The following is a 17,241-nucleotide window of genomic DNA, read 5'->3' as shown; positions in this document are numbered from 1 at the left end:
AAGGGAAATAAAATTTGTAGCATTGGCTCCGTGTTTGATCAAAAAGTCGTCTTTTCTCTCCACTAGGGCCACAATTCAAATGTCCGTCGGCCGATATGAACTCCGAATGACGTCAGAAGACATTTACATTCAAAAACAGAGGGTCAGACCAATGTGTACCATTCGAAGTGTAATAGGTGAATCACACTAAAAAGGACAAAGAATCTCCCACATCGTCATTTGAAAAACGAACTCAAGCTAATGGAGAGGTGATGAAAAGAAAGAAAATTTTAAAAGTTGTGAAATAAACGAGGTGATGGAGTTGTGCATTCCTGTCCAATCTAAAGCATACCTGAAATGTGACGGTGAAGAATCTAGATGTAGAAATTTTATGCGTCGTCACATCTGATTTCAGAAAAAAAATGTACAAGATGCTCACTTCCTATAATACTACGAAATTGAAGTCACATGAACAACGAAGCTATTTAGAGCAAGATATTAATGATATTTCGTATTACATATTATTTTGTAGTGGTCAAATTACAATGCGACAGATACTTGATGAAACTCAAAATCGAAAACAGAATGAGGCCGGAAGTTGATATACATATAATACATGTATGAATAAGATGCACTAAAGGAAAGTACACGTCGACTAGAAAATTTCCGAATTGTGTGAGAAAAGAAGAACAAAAAGAACGCCGAAAAGGAAGAGAAAAAGGGAGAGCAACGAAAAAGAAGAATGAGATTGAGAAGACGGGCGTTTGAAAAAAGGAATGGCGTCCTTCTCTCGACTGCCACCGTCGTCGAAGAGATGCGAAATAAGTGGGTGGAGTCACCAGGAGGGAGTAAAAAGGGTTCGTGGTTTCGGAGAAAAAATAAAAGCCGTAAAAGAGAATGAGCGGGTGGGCGTAATACAATCGGAGCACGCAAGTGTGTTCAACTAATGTGATGTCGAGAAATAAGTATTGGTTTGTAGGAAACGGGTAATTAAAAGCAAAAGTTCGTGTTGCTCTCCAAACCGATCAATGATAGTATTTTTACTTCTTAAATTTGGATAAGAAAAATGAGTTCTAAACACTCTGCAGGTTTTTTACCCGCCCCTATGTGAACCCATTGAGCGGTCACAACACATTTCCGTTAAACAATGTTAGAGGGGATTACCCGCACTATTCATCTGCTGGTCACCAGTCAAGAGACTACGTAATGATGACCGTTTGCCAATGAGGACTGAGAAGGTAATAGTATTACCATGGCAGAGAGTGGCCAATTGGATGCACCTCGATTTACATATTATGATTAGACGTGAGAACATGAGATTGTTATCAAATAGTATCGTTGTGAAGCAATTAGTCATGCCAACGCGGAAAAACTTCTCTATTTGAAGTTGGGTACCCAGCTCTCGAGTAAAACTATATTTTTATCCGCACTCCTGACTGCTCTTTTACTTCATTCACCTTGAAAAAAGACCTATCAGCTTATGGGAACTGGAAAATCACGACCTGTTGATTCTCCTTTTCTAGTTGCATCCCTTCGAGAACTTACAGATCGGTTGAAGCGGGTGAAGTGCAGTACTGTTGACAGAACCTAAATGGCCTGGCAGTTTGTAGACACACGCACGAGATTTGACATCCCAAACAAATGCAAATCGATTGGCAGAGCCAGATGTGATATAATTGTCACTTGGAGACCAACCGCATTTCAGAAGATTCTGGAACTCGAGCTCGTTTTGTATCTGCATAAACTTATGAGTTTCTTACTTTCTCGAAATTATGAACTGCTCCCTTATACGTTCCCACCAATCTTTGCGCCGGTACGAATGGTCGGATATCCCAGGTCATTACTGAAAATTACTACCTAAAAGCTATTTTTATTAAAGATACATACAGGTACAATCCATCGAATTCGAGAGCAAGAAGTTTCCATTGTGACTGACAGATAGTGAAGTGATAGTATCTCGATGACCGTGAAGCGTGTATTTGACATCATTTCGACGCATGTCCCACACCTGCAGAACACTTTGAGACCACACTACGCTAACAACATTCAGCATTCGACATTATATGTTTAGACTCTCATCTACTGTGATGGTTTGAGTCCTTTTCTATTTTATCTAATTTCGTATTCAATCGTCTAATTTCTTTTTTGAATGAAGAAGCCACATTTTCTTTCATTTTATATGAGCCAATTTCGAAAAAAAAAAGAAAGAAAATGGAAACCGAGCTCTATTTCGTTTCGTTGCTTCTTTCCTAATTAGAACAAATGATGAATTGGTGACACATTCATTTTATTCAAATGGATGTCTCTCACCACTCTAATAATTAAGAATCTGCACTAATTAGGTGTGTTATTCGACAGGATTGAGGATTCATAATTTCTTAAAACGTGAATACTACAACTTGTGAACTAACTAACTCTCTTAGTAGTGAGGTGTTCGAAATTTGTAAATAAAACAATTGCTTTCTTATGCAATACAATTATTCCTTGATTCGTCTACTGGTCAGCACTTACCTTGATTTGGTTTGAAATTCCACCACAGATAACTTCCTCAGAAGAGTCGTTGAATGTGACAGCAGTCATTTGATACTTATCAATGAACGTTTTCGCAGCCTCTTTGCTGCGAAAGTCATGCACCTGAAATTGAAAGTATTCTTCACATAAATGTAATCAATTTTACTACCATAGTTGTTCCGTCATCTGAGGCTGAACAAATCATTTCTGGACCTCTTCGGTTAACATCAATTGCATTGGCAATATCCGTGTGTGACTTGAAATTTCTGACGCATTCACCGGTTTCCATATCCCAAACACGAACTGATTTGTCGGTGCCACAAGAAACGAGATGGCTGGAAATATGCTTGCACTTCTCGGTTATAATGTTTGGACAAGTTCCATGAAAACTAAGAAAACTCACCTGGAATCAGAACTGAACTTCAGATCCATGACAGCTCCTTTGTGTCCCTTCAAAACTGCGAAATTCTCGCACTCTCCAAATACATTCCACAAGTAGATCTTAAAATGACAAGCTCCTCAGAGATAATTTCGGATAACGCGAACCTGTTGATCATATCCAGCACTGGCAATAATATTTCCATCTCTACTGAATTGTGCTGTGTAGATTTCACCTCCATGTCCTTGGAGAACCATTGTTGTAGTCTGGAAATTTCAACTTCTTTTCCAACGATTTACTATTTTGCCGGACCATCAAGTTTGTTGTTCTTCTTATTTCGAGTGACGTTGTATTCACGACTGTAGAAGGACTTTGAATAGAAATCATTGTTCGTAGAATCACTCAAAAAGAATCTGAAAGATTTTTTTTGCAATACCACTTTTCTACGGAAGAATCAAGATGGAATTCAAACCGTTTTTTCATTCAAATTCAAAGCTGAGCACTATACTTTTATTTTTTAAACAAGAATATGCGAAGAAGAATGACGGCTATATAGTTTAAGAGAAAAGTAGGCATTATGCAATAATTTGCGATCGAAAAAAAAATACACTTCAAATTTATACGATTTCTGAAACGGTGGTGACCAGCTTCTTTCCAACAATCTGAGTCATAAACTGATCTGGGACAGCCATCTCCTTGTACTCATCGTCTCCTTCATCCAGTTGGGCAGAAACACATACCGCACTGGATTTTGAAGCAATAATTTTAGCTTTCAAAGAATCGCGTGAGAGAAAAATGTTACATCCGTCTGTTTGTTGAATGGAAACAGTTAAGAGGTCTCCAAGTGTTTGAATTTCGATCGATTGCGAGTTGATAACTTCAAATGGGCCAACAAGGCCATCGAATACTACAAATGTTCGATGGCATCTGTCCAACGTGATTGAGTTGGCTTTTCCTTTGATCTGAAAATTTAAGCTTCCTTTCAGGAGTTTTCACTTTTCCGAAATCAACCGATTGAGAGATTAACTCACCTTGATAATGGAATCAGTGCACTTGAAGATATAAATAGCCTCTTTCATCTCAGTAACCTCCACTACTGCGTTTTTGTTACCAACCAGATGTTCAACTCTCCAGATCTTGCCGTCCCACAAAATTATCGGATCATGAGTTTTTCCAGGTTTAGAGTGTGTCAGCGCGATATTTTCCTTTTCCTCCTTCATAACTTGTTTCCCAGCACGAAGAGCAGGATTTTTGTGGGTTTGCATGTCTGGAGTAATTTTTTTCAAGCGCTTTGTAGCAGAAAGTCCAGTGTTGAGAGATTCAAGCAGAGAAGCCATTACTGACGATTTCTTAGACGTTTCTGGAATCATAAACGCCTGCGGAGGAGGTGGCGGTGGTGGTGCTCCTGAGGTAGTAACAGGTACTAAAGATTGTTTAGTAGGCTTCGTGCCAGGTTCAGAATTCCAAACTAATCCAGTAACATGATTTTCCGCCACATATCCATGTAGTTTAGTCAGAAGTTCTTTGAGTGTTTTTGCCCATTCGAAGTTGTGATCTGTTTTATCCTTGTGAGCCATGAATATGCGATTGATGTAAAACATGGACATATCAAGAGCGTCATTAATGAACGGAGCCGGTGTATTTGGTTGCGCCACCCATCCTAGACCTATAAAGACAGTTTCTGATCACTGTCGTAACAGTTTCCAAAAGCTCACCACCAACAGCAGCTTCAACGGCAGATAAGTGATTCGAAAATTTGGAATTTCGATTTTTCACTTTGTACTCACTAACGGCGATAATCTTCTTAGATAACTCGTTGATGAGGTCGGCGAACTTTGTGTCTTCGGGCTGGCGCATACCACAAGCTGTCCACAGTACGTGGCGATGCTCAGTGAAAGCATTTTTTACCTGCAAAGAATTCATTATGAACGGTTCCGTTTGCAGTCACACACCAGTCCTCCAAGGTGATCAACCTCAATATCAATTTTTGCTGACAATTCAAGAAAACTGACGAGTTTTTCGTGAATCACATTATCGAGAATTTTGACAAGTTGTGGTGTAGATGTAGATGTCGAATTATTTTTAGGAAGATTACTACCCGGACCATGGCTAATGCTCACTGAAAATTCTTTCTTTTTGAACACTACTTTCATTTTTATTTACCCGAATCGGTACTTTCATACTTCTTAAGTATGTTTTCCATCCGATTAGCAAAATTCTCGATTCGAGAGACGAGAGATGGGTCCATCTGAATTCATGAAGCTCCACTTCGAGAGAATGCAAAACCAAAAATAGGATTCAACCGTGATAGACTACTAAGAAATAAAAATATGTTGAAACATACAGCTATCCTTCATTGTTAATGACAAGAATAGAAATAGTTAAACATATTGTAAAATGCTGTACATAATATGGTCAAGTTACAATATTCCTTTTAGAAGAGGCAACTAGGCGTTGAAGCGGGTGTTGAACAAGGCTTTGTTTCCGTAGCCATACTGGGCGTTAGTGGCGACAAGATCGACCTCACCGTTGGCGAAAATAGGTCTGAAAATTCCGAAGTTTCTCATTCTCTTTTAACCAAGATAGCATACCCGTCGTTCTCGTTTAGGACCATAGCTCCACGCTGACTGTATCTGCCAGCAATGTAGAGCGGAACCGGCAAGCCTACTGGGTGGAAAACGATTTGATGATCATAGCAAAGATCATTTGTCAGCTGTTCCAAGTTCCACATTGGCTCATTGGGTTGAGTCGTGAAAATCAACGTGAACTTGGTTGCCTTAGCAGTTCCTTGGCGAGCCACAGCAGATGCATGGAACCACTCGTTGTAGACTGGACTCACGATCGTGTGATCAATAACCGTTCCGGGCTCCAAGTTGACAATGCGACCCTACGAGGATAAGAACGTTCAAACGAATACAGGGATAGATGAAATTACCTTGTCAGACTTGTACAAACGCTCGTTGTGAGTCTTCGAAGAAGCAATGATCGTGAAGTGTGGTTGGTATGAAGGACTCATGAATTTGCATGCCTCCTTGACGTGTTGACTGAACTCTTCATTCAGCTGCAAATTTTTGTTTCATTTAAATGAGAAAATTTTAAAGTAAAATCTCACCATTGCAAACTGTCCCTCGGAAATACCATTGAAGTACAATAAGATGTCGTTTGGCACTCCACGATTTTTCTTGGTAGTCTCGAGAACCTTTACAAGAGTATCCTTGACGATTGATCCGAAAACCTGCAAAAATCGAAATATGACAGAAATTTCCGTTTAATCTTACATTATTCGAGCGTTTCACATAAACGTATCCTCCAGCAAACTTTTGGTGGTGGTCCAACATATTTGCGGCAAAACCCACAGAAATTGGATACTGAAAATTATTTCTTTCATTTGTTTGTTATAACTATAACTAACATCTGGATTGCCACCGGAACGTTGGGAAGTTTCGAATCCGACAATGAGACGATTTGGTTTATTGAAAGACTCGCTTCCAATTTGGTAGTTCAATCCTCCCAGCTTCATGTTAGTTTTATTGGTGATGTTGAGACGAGTTTGGGGTTGACGGAAAACTTTTTCCGCCGTCTCAAGACGAATTTCTTGTGTGAGCAGATCGAATCTTTGCTCCAATGCTTTAATTTGCTGATGGTAGTTGTACCGACTTTTGACGACGAAGAAAAGAAGTTGTCTTTTGGCTGCTTTTGCCTTTTGGAAAACAGTATTGAGATCACCATGGACGATGAAGCTGACTGCTGGTGGGTTAGTTTTCATTCCGTTTGTACGCATCTCACTGACAAGTTGGTCGGCAAGGCCCCTGAAAAAATCGTCAAAATTTTTCAAAACAAAAAAGATTCCTTACTTCACTTCTTCGCCTTGAACAAAGACCATCTCCCAATTCGCCAAATCTTTGGCGATGAAGTAGGCGCCAGCACGGTTGAAATCAGTTGGGAATCTGCTTTTTGGATCGTCCAGATTGGCAAATTTGTTCCCATGGAAAATAATCTTGGGCTTGTTAAGAACGATTGCATCCACCTTCACAGGCTCCTCAACCTTGATGAATCCGTGGATGTTATTCGAAGCCAGTCCAACTTGCTTCACAACCGAGTCCGTTGTAGACTTTCTGATATGTGGCTGAGCAGCTGACATCTGAAATTAAAAAATATATATACGTTTTAATCAAGTTTAACCGAACCTTAATCATATCAGCTTGCTCGTTGTTGATCATCTGGTCGTTCGTGACTGTTTGGTTGGGACAAAGAACGAGAAGCTCAGGTGGGAAATGAATTTTTCCGTGCTTTCCTTTCGCTTCAATTGTGAAGAGATCCGGATATTTCAGATTGATTCCGTATTTTGACTTGAAATACGCAGCAACGTTTGTGTTCTTTCCGTCCACAAGGAAGTTCGTTTCTTTTGCCGATGTCGAAAATTTTCGAATTTTCATAACGATTCCATCCGCTCCGAGTCCGACATGAGGGCCGTAGTTCAATTGGACATCGAGACCGACGAGAGCCTTCTCAATCCGTTGAGCAGCTGGAGTGTTTGCCTTCAAGTTAGTCGTGAATCCTCTGTAGCTTTTCAAGAGATCAAGAAGCGGCCAATCGTCCGGATGGAACAGGGTAGTTTTCACTGAAAGGAAAAATGATTAAGTGAAATATTTTGTTTGTCAAGTTGAATTTTGATTAGTTTCTGTTTAAACCAACTCACTTTCCGTTGTCATGAAAATGCTGGGAGCATTTCTGTCAGATCCTTCCAGAGTTTTGACAGATTTTGAAGCTCCCACTCCGGAATAAAGGGCTCCTTCTTCGTAAAACTTGCTTTGTACACTGAAATAAAGTTTTGTTATCCGTTTCGTTTATCATATTTTCATACTCAATGTTCTTCAAATCGATGAGGTAGTGAACACATGCACCGACAGTGATGACGTTCTTGCTGAAAATTGCCTGTTTGGAGAAAAAATTTGGATAAGTTCTCACTTTTCAAAAGCTGGTCCGGATACGACCATGTTCATGGCCTCCAACAAGGTACGATCAGCGTTGGCTGGGCACGGGTTGACAGTTTTCTTGATATCGTTTGATGTTGATTGGAAAGACTCATCAACTTTCTTGAGAATGAATTGAGCTTTCTTGAAGTTTGGTCTTTTACTGATACCCTGAGTGACATCGAAGGCGATGTTCTGAAGAGAAGAAATATATGAGTTTTTATTGATTTCAACCACCTCGAGCTGCAATTTGGTGAGCGTGTAGAGAGAGGCTTGACGATCATAGAAGAACGGTCCGCCTTTTCTCAAAGCTTCGTATCGTCCCACAGCTTCTTCATAGACCTTCTGACATTTAATCTTGTCGTAGTCGTGCTCGGTTCCCTTTTTGGTGGATTTTGACATCTCAATGGTACACTCCGTGCCGTCTGGTTTTTGGTAAACGAAATTGACTTCAACCGCATATTTGAAGATTGGTTGGTTTGGAGCAATGCCTCAAAACAAATTATATATAGTTAGACGAAAAAAAAAGAGAAACGTACTTAGCTTTCTGATGTTAGTCTCAACAGTGACTTTTTTTCCTCGGTCAGCATTTCTTGGCTTTTTTGCTGCCAGAGGAACCAGTCCGAGTTTGGCCGAAGTCTTGCTCGGGTTCTCCGAAATCACGAGATTGGCAATCTCGTTTTCCATTATTTTCTCTCTTGTTAGAAACAGGAAGTACTGAAAGAAAACGAATCATGTACAGAGAAAACTCTAACATGAGAAAATACAGCGAAGTAGTGAGAGAAGTATAACGGAACTCCGCAAAAGTCAGTGGTAAACGATTTAAGGGTGCGAAAATAGCTTAGTGGTAAATCAACATCGCGAAACTATGAATTATTTTACGTGAATGAAAATAAAGAAACTGAAGTCAGCAGAATCGTTAAACTAAAAAGCATGCAAGAAAAATAGCACGTATTGCTCAGCGTTAAATGATGTTTGGAGAAGACAAATCGACAAATAACGGTTATTCACAGCTATCATTGAAGTTACTTATCAGTGAAAACGTCTCATATTTCAAATACATTTTACCAGATCAGAAAACAGAAGAAAAAACTATCCTATGCGGTGACTTATATTACCCCACAATTACTACAAACAGCCGAAACGTACAAGTTCTACAGGTTTCGCTGCAGCGCAAATTTAAAGATGAGCAATAATTTTCCTGCAACAAAGTTTCCAGCGAATAGTTTTTACAGATGAACAACAATATTGAAAGAAAAACAACTGTTGAACACGAATAACGTAGAGAGTACGCTATTAAGAAACGAAGGAGCGAGCGACCCGGTCACAGTTCACAAGAAGTGGACGAGCGAACAAGTTCATGATAATGGGACGACACTGTTAACGCGCGCCTTTTCAAAGCGCTTCTTTCGCGCTTTAAAAACTTCGCTGCGAGACCAAGACCCTGCTAAATAGAATGTTCCTTCAATGACATCTTTACGAAGGGGTACTCGATTTAAGAATTCGGAAAATAAATAGAACTCGCTAAAAAATAGAACAGAGGCAAGAAATTTCCGACAAAAGCGCGTTTCGCGGTTCTTTGTTGCAGCAGTTCTAATCAAAATCTTCCTTTGCAAGTTTGACTTATCAGAGTTAAACATTCGTCCCCTGTACGAACTGAAATTAAACAAATGGTGTGTCCAAAGTTGCTACAACGACAAATCTGCTGCGTCCAAAGTTGATTTGTAGGTTTGTAGGTTTTGCAGGTTTCGCAGTTGAAAAATTAAGGATGAGCAATAACTTATAACTGCAAACCTGCAAATCTACAAATCAGCTTTGGACACCGCAGATTTGTCGTTTTTGCTGTTTTGTAGCAACTTTGGACGCGCCATTAATTCCTTTTTTATTGGGGCTAGCGGCCTCCATGTTTAAAGATTCCTTACTTCACTTCTTCGCCTTGAACAAAGACCATCTCCTAATTCCCTAGCAAAATCTTCATCATCAATTTCAATGAAAGTTTTAGATACAAAGAGCGGAATGGTGAAATCAATTGCAACTGAAATAATAGAATAGCAGTATTCAATATAATACTAAACAAGCACGAGAGAAAAATATTCATATATTCATATATTTATTATAATTAGTATTCAATCTTTTTATACAATTGTCATCTGTATTACAGTGAATATAATTACAAGACATGTAAATTCAATCGCGTCGTTTTGTCGATGCATCCATACCATGTGTTGGAATATCAGTCATGCGCACGACGCCAACTCCTCCACCTAACCGTCTATACGTCATCTGAGAGTGTGTTCTCCATCGGTTTGATTCCTTATCGAAAACCTCGACGGATTTGAGATATGTTTGTCCATCGAATCCTCCAACAGAATAAAGCTTATCTCCAACCACCGCCACGCCTACTCCGCTTCGTCTACAACTCATCGCTACAACAGGTTGCCACTCGTCACGCTCCGCACTGTATCTTTCCACAGTATTCAGTTCAGTTGTGGTGTCTCTTCCGCCAACTGCATATATGTGACCATCATAGACAGCTGTACCAAGATGTTTTCGCCTCGTGAGCATCGGGCGAACTTCCTCCCATTTGCCAACACGTGGATCATAGCGTTCAACGGTGTTCAAAGGTGACGGCCCATTAGATCCTCCCACCGCATAAAGACAACCATTTAGTACAGACACAGATACTCCCAGCCTTCGACTTCCCATGCTTGCAATTTTGGTCCATTCGTTCTTTCTAGGATCGTATCTTTCTACTACATCTAGACAACTTTCTCCATCTTGTCCTCCCACGGCGTAAAGTGATCCATTGAATGCAGCTACACCAACACTAGTTCTACATGTGGCTGTTGGTGCAACATCGCTGCTCCATTGATTAGTCATTGGGTCGTATCGCTCAATGCTGTTCAGATAAGATTGTCCGTCATGTCCGCCAACTGCATATAGAAGATTTTCGAGTACTGCAACTCCAACTCCACATCTTCTTTTTCCCATAGGAGCTACGCACTTCCAAGTAGTTCCGCCTTTTATGGGATCTATTCTTTCAATTGAAGCAATTGCATCTCCACTGCACCATCCTCCAACGGCATACATCATTTCCGCAACTTGTAGAGGTTTTCTAGGTTTAGTACGAGGTCCTTGCATGTTGGGTCGTTCTACTGGCAGAAGAAGATAATTTTTCGCCTCATCTACTAAATCTCGACTGGCTGGATCTGATTTTACTAATATCTCCTCGCTGACAACGCTAACCAGAAACTTCGGAGTACAGAGGGGAAGACGAACATGAGATAAAAGCTGAAATAACTATATTCCTGCTGTTGGAAACGAGAAGTATCTTACCATCGATAAATGACACTTTCTCTTCGGTATATCATGTCTGACCCATTGAATTACAGCAGAAAAAACGAGCTCTTCAGAAGCCGCATTCAATTTGTCACTTCTTATGATTGTTGTGAGGCTTTCAACAGTTAGAAGGAGGAACTCTTCTTTGCCAATAACACTCTGCAAGAACTTTGTATTAAATAATGACTGACTGTACCTCGCTAACCGAGAAATTTTTAAGAGCAAATTCGTCAGCTGAGCTGAGCAACTCTTTGCACGAATGTGTATCTGCAAAAGCGCGAATTCCTAGACAGTTGGATGGATCTAATTGTCTTTTCAGGTATTCACAACACGCCGATTGAACTTCATGAAGTTGTAGAAGACCGGCTGCCGGAAGAATGTCTTGAACATTCGAATCATCAATTGATATGCTACCGGTGTAGCAGAATTCTACGAGTGCTTCAAGAGTTGGTGGCTCGATTTCTTCCATAGGAATTTCTTCTAAAAAAATTATTTTTAAAATAACTTAACGACCAACTCACTCATATAACATTCCGACATTTGTGATGTGAACATAGATAAAAAATATGATGAACAAGATGAGAGGACTACTCGATGAGCGTTCACCCGTTTCCATCCACAAACCTATAATCGTTAAGATTATCATTTGTAGTTTTTTCTTCTCACAGACCAGTGTAACATCGCAAAGAACATCTTGATTTCTTAAATTACCGAGTTGTTGAAGTACTGTATTTCCAAAATGGATGTTCTGAAAGTATATACTTGCAATGGCCCTTTCACGTTACTGAAATATGAACTACCTTATACTTATTGGGAGATTTTTTAATATCAAACATTTCAGCAGGTTCTTGAGATGTTGACGGACGGTTCGAGATGTCATTGCTATCTGCTCGTCCCTCTCTCATCTTAATATGCTATACATCAGAATACTGTAATTCGCTCGCTTAAAAACTGTAAGTAAACTCAATGCCGAGAACTTTACTCGAGTCAATTTATGTCGTTATCTGTTTTTCTTGATGAAGAAGACTGTATTTATTGATAAAAGAATCCAAGAAGAACTATTATTTCACAAATGAGAGTAAGAAATAAGATCCATTATTTGTAATTTTCGGAGTGAAGCAAACCGGATGGCGTAAAAGATACCCTGGGTAATTAAAGACGAAACCTTCAAGGTACACAAGTTTCAGAACTCAAAAGCATGCACAGCAAGCTGAATAATAGAAAGAACTTAAATAGATGACATTAAATGTCTTGAGAGACCTGTACAAGAAAACGATTCAAACGGGCAATTTGATTGAAAATGGGCGAGAGAAGTGGGAAAGCAAACATAGTGACAGTGGTACCCGCATATAAGAATATCCACCAAGTTAGTCATCTACATAGATTCTACATAAATTACAAGTGCTAGAAGTAACTAATCCTGATTAAAAGTAGGAGTGTCTTCTTTTGATTGTTCAGTTTCTGAAGAACTTTCGCTGCCTTCCATACTCAGCGTATCGTCAGCACTAGATCGTTGTCCCGTTGTCAAGGCATCTCGAAGAATTTTTTGATTTTGTTCAAACTGCTCTTCTATTCGTATCTGTTGAGCGGCAAACAGGTTTGCTAACGCTGTTTCCAGTTCAGTCATTGTTTTTCGATTGCTAGATGTTTTTTCAACTTTTAGAGCAGACGAAACAGCAGCGGTAACAGCAAGCTCAGCTCGACGCATTCCTTTAGATATCATTTTTCGATTGTCCGCGCCGATTTTTGCGATTCGAGCTCGAAGTTCGTTCTTCACAATAACTTGTGTTTCTTCGCATCTTTCTTTGTTTCGTCTATGAATGTAAAATACTCCGGCAAACAAAAATGATAACGCGAGGACATTGAATGAGATCAATGCAACGATAAGATGATCAGTCTGAATTTTTTTTCTCAAGACCTCAGTTGTTTTCAACCATCTACTTACATTCCATGTTATGGATCCGAACATCACAGACTTAGCAGTTTGATAAATTTTTTTCACTCTTTCCTCGAAATTCGTAAAGTTTTCAAATTTGCTGTTTATCGATGGGATCACTAACGGTAGTCGTGCGAGAGTAGGACCTGGAGTTTTGATTAAAATCAAATGATATAGTCAGAATAACTCACTTGGAGGCACATTTGAACTGATATGACAAGAGGACATGAATACATTCCTGCTCATTTCGTTTTGAGCGTTTTTGTAACGATTATTCTCTAGTTGTTGCAACAAATAAACTGAATGACGAAGATCTCGAAGTTCTCGTTTCACATTGTTTATTTTCGAATGCATAACTGCCTCTACAGTTTGAGAAGATTTTCTCGATGCTTTTCGTGTTTCTTTGAGCTCCTGTTGGTAACCACTCATTTGAGAGACGTATCTGGAATAGAGAACTGTTTCGTCAATTGATTTTTATCCAAAGGAACTTACTGTTTACTAAGCTCCGAGAGATACTCTGTACTCAATGTCAAATTCATTTCAACAGCTGCAATCCTTTTGCTCAACTTCATCAAAACCATTTCTCTCTGACTAGTGGATCCCCCAGCTGGTAAAATGTGTTCTGTCTTTGATTTCGGTGGTGGTTGTTCTTGGAATGGAGGCTGAACTGCAGGTTGAGATGATGATTTTGCTTCTTCTGGAACTGCAACTTTTTCTGCTGGTTTTTCGCCATTTTCAATCTTAGACAGAGATGGTTCTGTGAAAGTCATTGTCGATGGTGGAAACGTTTCGGGTTCTAATGCGTTTTTCTTTTCTAATAGCCTCTGAATGGTAGCCATATTTCTTCTTCTAGATTGTTCGAAATTTGATTGTCTACTCCGTTCGGCCCAGAGCCCCAGTTCAACTGTCAGATTTTTGTTTTCAGTGACCGGGGGTTTAGCTGAAAACGGCTTCGGTGTAGGGTTTAGCTTGATTGGTTTCGACTGTCTAGGAAGTAGGTGACATATCAAATATGAGACTTTTCCAGCAGAGCATTGAGAACAGATGGATTTGAGCTGACGGAAGCTGAAAAATACTTTTTAGGGTGAATTCAGACGAGTTTACGCTATGTTTATGTTTTTGCGTATAAGATAGATTAAGCTAAATATCCAGTCATTACTTACTTGAATGCTTTAACGCCACTAGCATTATTTTGGTTTGACGATTTCGGAGGAACTGGTAACTGTGTCTGAACTTTTTGTTCTGACGGTGGAGGAGTAGTCACAGGTTCATCTTTTTTCTCATCGATGACATTTAGCAAATGTGCAGCCGCTTCTTCTTTATCGTATTCGTCAGCTAATGTACTTCCCATAACATTGACAACCGAAACAATACAGTAATGTTCCTTTCCATAGTGATCTTCAAGATTTATCCTAATATATTTTGCATATATATTGGTGTTCGGCACTTCAAACGTTTGCAATTGTTTATGATGATCTTGAAGATTAAATGTTCCCAAAGATACCCAACTAGTGAGAGGAGGGTATCTTTCCGAAATGAAAACATGAACTGTTTTAGGTCTTGATGCGAACAGCTCAAAATTTCCAATAGCGAACTTCTTGATTTGTATTGCCTCACACAACTCGATCACTATAAACTTTTCTTTGGCTGATTGACAAGGATTTCTCATGTAATCATCTACGTCTTTCTCGTTTACTACAGCTTTCGCATTCTCGGCTTCCAGATTTGCTGCAATCACTTTTGCACCACATTCTCGGCTAGCAAAATTCCGGGCTGGACGAGAAATTGAGGGAAGTGAAATGACAACTTCATCGTGTCGAATAGTCGTTCCAGGAGTTGGCTCTACCGTTTTCTGGTGTTGTCCGTTTTGATTCTATGAAAAAAGTTCAAGATAATGTTGAAAACACTTGAATACTTACTGCTACAGCATCTCTTCTTTTTTTCGTCCATTCATCGAAACTTTCAATACTTTTTTCCGGTACAGATTCTTTCTCGGACGCATTCACTGAAAAAATGATTTGGAAATGAATTGCCTTCGAAGGAGTATTACCTGATGTTTTAATAACTTTTTTTGTTATGTTATACGGTGCTGCTCTGGTACATTCATCAACTGATAAATAGCACATGGATCTGGAAGTGTTATTGAGATTCATTTATTCGTGATAAATATGCTTACCCATTATCCCCATCAGTTAGTAAGATATCCTTCCAATGCTTTACAAATGACACGTCTTGGTTGGCATGAATATTGGGTAGTACTAGTAGTACACTGAAATGGCAACGATATTTGAATATCCATATTGAAAAAACTCAAAAACTCACCAAAATATCAATAATTGCTTGAGCTTCATTGCCTGCTCCACCTTTCTCGCTCACCCATGCGTGATCTTTTCCTGAAGCTGAAAAAAACAATTAAAGTTGTGAAGTGAAAATAGAAAAATTCGAAACGACAAGTGATAACAACCGTATGATTTCACACCAATTGTGACAGATTAGAAAGTCTCGTGATGAATCCAAAAGCGGTCACCAGTGTCTGCAAACCAAAAAACCACACAGGCACCGTGAGGCCTGCGGGTGGGGTGTCTAGTGCGTCAAGCCAAAAACATTGACGTCAATGCAGTTTCGTCCGCGTTGTAGACGCATTTTTAGTGCAAAGCGACGTTGAATAACCGTTTGCAGTAGTGCGTATCAAGAAATTCGCTGTTTTATTCAAATTAGATTATTTCAAAAAGGTGTTTTAGGTAAAAACTATGTCGAAGTTTGTATTTCTACTCGGTGTCCCACTCTTACTATCTTCTTCGGTCATTTATGCAGAGGACGACTTTGTAACCTGCTACAGCGTACTCAAACTTATGAATGCCAATGATGGTTCAAGGTATCATTATTTATAAATAATGGCAAATTTTTATTTTTTTAAAAGTTTGATTTTGTGCTCTTTTGATGAAGTTTCGCTAACTAAACAGTTAGATTCTAGTTGTACAAACAGAACAGAGCTCATATTTGCAAGAAATTTTCACGGAAATTGAACCTAGGCCTAGCTAGGTATGATCATTCTTATACATAAAACAAATGGGGCTTGTCCTAGCAGCAAAAAGAATCGAAATCTTTTTAAATCGAAATTGAAGTACACTCTTTTCTTCTGGGTAATCTCAAATTTTGATACGAATAAATACAAATGAGAATATATTTACTTATATAAACAGTTCGTTCTGTTCAGATTACACTCCCACGACGTCAAATACGGTAGCGGGTCCGGCCAACAATCTGTGACAGCAGTCAAAAACTCTGACGATATCAACTCTCACTGGCAGATTTTCCCAGGTATAAGAGTGATTTTCAGAATGCTGAAGAAATTGAAACACGCATTTCCTAAACGTTATTGAAATTCTCTCTGTTCAGCATTGAATGAGGAATGCAATCGGGGAGATGTGATCAAATGCGGAGACAAGATCCGTTTGAAGCATCTAACTACGGGAACTTTCCTTCATTCTCATCATTTTACTGCACCACTGTCGAAACAACATCAGGTTGGTCTAGAAGTTGCAAAAAGTCGAGAAAATAAATAATTTAAGGAAGTGTCTGCTTTCGGAAGCGAATCGGAGAGTGACACAGGAGATGACTGGACTGTGATCTGCAACGGAGATGAGTGGGTGGAGTCCGAGGTTGGTAGCATAAACTATTGATAACATCGCATTTGAATGCCCTCCTACGCATTCAAATTATTAATTTTTCAGCAATTCAAATTGCGTCACGTTGTTACTGGATCGTATCTCTCACTTTCGGGGCAGCAGTTCGGACGCCCTATTCATGGTCAGCGGGAGGTCGTAGGATCTGACTCAATCACTGGTGGAAGCGCATGGAAAGTAGCAGAAGGAATTTACATCAAGCACCAGCAAAAAGACCTCTGATTTAGTTCAAAATGTAATAATTGCCATGCATTTAATTGTGATTTCCAATGCTTTACGGGAGATTCTCTGTCCTTTCCGAATAAATCGTTCAGGTTTTAGTATAAACTCTTCTGAAAACTGTAGAAAAATGAAGACCGGGTGATCATGCTACATTGATGCACAGAAAATAAAAGACCGAATAAATTAGACGTAAATGATGCGTTATGGGGCCAATAA

The 17,241-nt window shown here is 39.4% G+C and overlaps 6 protein-coding genes across 6 annotated transcripts; 1 reads left to right on the top strand and 5 right to left on the bottom strand.

The window, feature by feature from the left end:
* Positions 1-1,498: 1,498 nt before the first annotated feature.
* On the bottom strand, positions 1,499-3,256 carry GCK72_002264 (uncharacterized protein; the record flags this gene model as incomplete). Its single annotated transcript, XM_003104757.2, has 8 exons — positions 1,499-1,690; positions 1,740-1,822; positions 1,867-1,987; positions 2,491-2,613; positions 2,660-2,825; positions 2,894-2,991; positions 3,037-3,135; positions 3,182-3,256. 8 exons carry the CDS (start codon positions 3,254-3,256, stop codon positions 1,499-1,501), a joined length of 957 nt encoding a protein of 318 aa, XP_003104805.2.
* A 230-nt stretch (positions 3,257-3,486) lies between these two features.
* Positions 3,487-5,117, bottom strand: GCK72_002263 (uncharacterized protein; the record flags this gene model as incomplete). Its single annotated transcript, XM_003104671.1, has 5 exons — positions 3,487-3,831; positions 3,901-4,535; positions 4,585-4,777; positions 4,822-4,988; positions 5,033-5,117. The coding sequence occupies 5 exons, from the start codon at positions 5,115-5,117 to the stop codon at positions 3,487-3,489; spliced, it is 1,425 nt and encodes a 474-aa protein (XP_003104719.1).
* A 199-nt stretch (positions 5,118-5,316) lies between these two features.
* On the bottom strand, positions 5,317-8,529 carry GCK72_002262 (uncharacterized protein; the record flags this gene model as incomplete). Its single annotated transcript, XM_053723335.1, has 13 exons — positions 5,317-5,413; positions 5,461-5,756; positions 5,805-5,930; positions 5,982-6,104; positions 6,148-6,237; positions 6,282-6,678; positions 6,724-7,010; positions 7,057-7,490; positions 7,569-7,687; positions 7,734-7,793; positions 7,838-8,037; positions 8,080-8,333; positions 8,382-8,529. 13 exons carry the CDS (start codon positions 8,527-8,529, stop codon positions 5,317-5,319), a joined length of 2,631 nt encoding a protein of 876 aa, XP_053591980.1.
* Positions 8,530-10,029: 1,500 nt separating this feature from the next.
* On the bottom strand, positions 10,030-12,086 carry GCK72_002261 (uncharacterized protein; the record flags this gene model as incomplete). Its single annotated transcript, XM_053723334.1, has 6 exons — positions 10,030-11,133; positions 11,179-11,340; positions 11,387-11,658; positions 11,703-11,805; positions 11,852-11,929; positions 11,982-12,086. 6 exons carry the CDS (start codon positions 12,084-12,086, stop codon positions 10,030-10,032), a joined length of 1,824 nt encoding a protein of 607 aa, XP_053591979.1.
* Positions 12,087-12,595: 509 nt separating this feature from the next.
* Positions 12,596-15,468, bottom strand: GCK72_002260 (uncharacterized protein; the record flags this gene model as incomplete). The annotated part of the gene is made up of 9 exons (XM_053723333.1): positions 12,596-13,078; positions 13,127-13,263; positions 13,309-13,559; positions 13,610-14,182; positions 14,281-14,990; positions 15,037-15,122; positions 15,168-15,247; positions 15,294-15,386; positions 15,440-15,468. 9 exons carry the CDS (start codon positions 15,466-15,468, stop codon positions 12,596-12,598), a joined length of 2,442 nt encoding a protein of 813 aa, XP_053591978.1.
* Positions 15,469-15,867: 399 nt separating this feature from the next.
* On the top strand, positions 15,868-17,025 carry GCK72_002259 (uncharacterized protein; the record flags this gene model as incomplete). The annotated part of the gene is made up of 5 exons (XM_003104694.1): positions 15,868-15,992; positions 16,335-16,438; positions 16,517-16,644; positions 16,690-16,779; positions 16,852-17,025. 5 exons carry the CDS (start codon positions 15,868-15,870, stop codon positions 17,023-17,025), a joined length of 621 nt encoding a protein of 206 aa, XP_003104742.1.
* Positions 17,026-17,241: the final 216 nt, after the last annotated feature.

Source organism: Caenorhabditis remanei, chromosome I (assembly GCF_010183535.1).
Source record: "Caenorhabditis remanei strain PX506 chromosome I, whole genome shotgun sequence".
NCBI classification, from domain to species: Eukaryota; Metazoa; Nematoda; class Chromadorea; order Rhabditida; family Rhabditidae; genus Caenorhabditis; species Caenorhabditis remanei.
The sequence above is the reverse complement of the archived record's forward strand: the minus strand, read 5'-3'. Positions and strand labels throughout refer to the sequence as shown.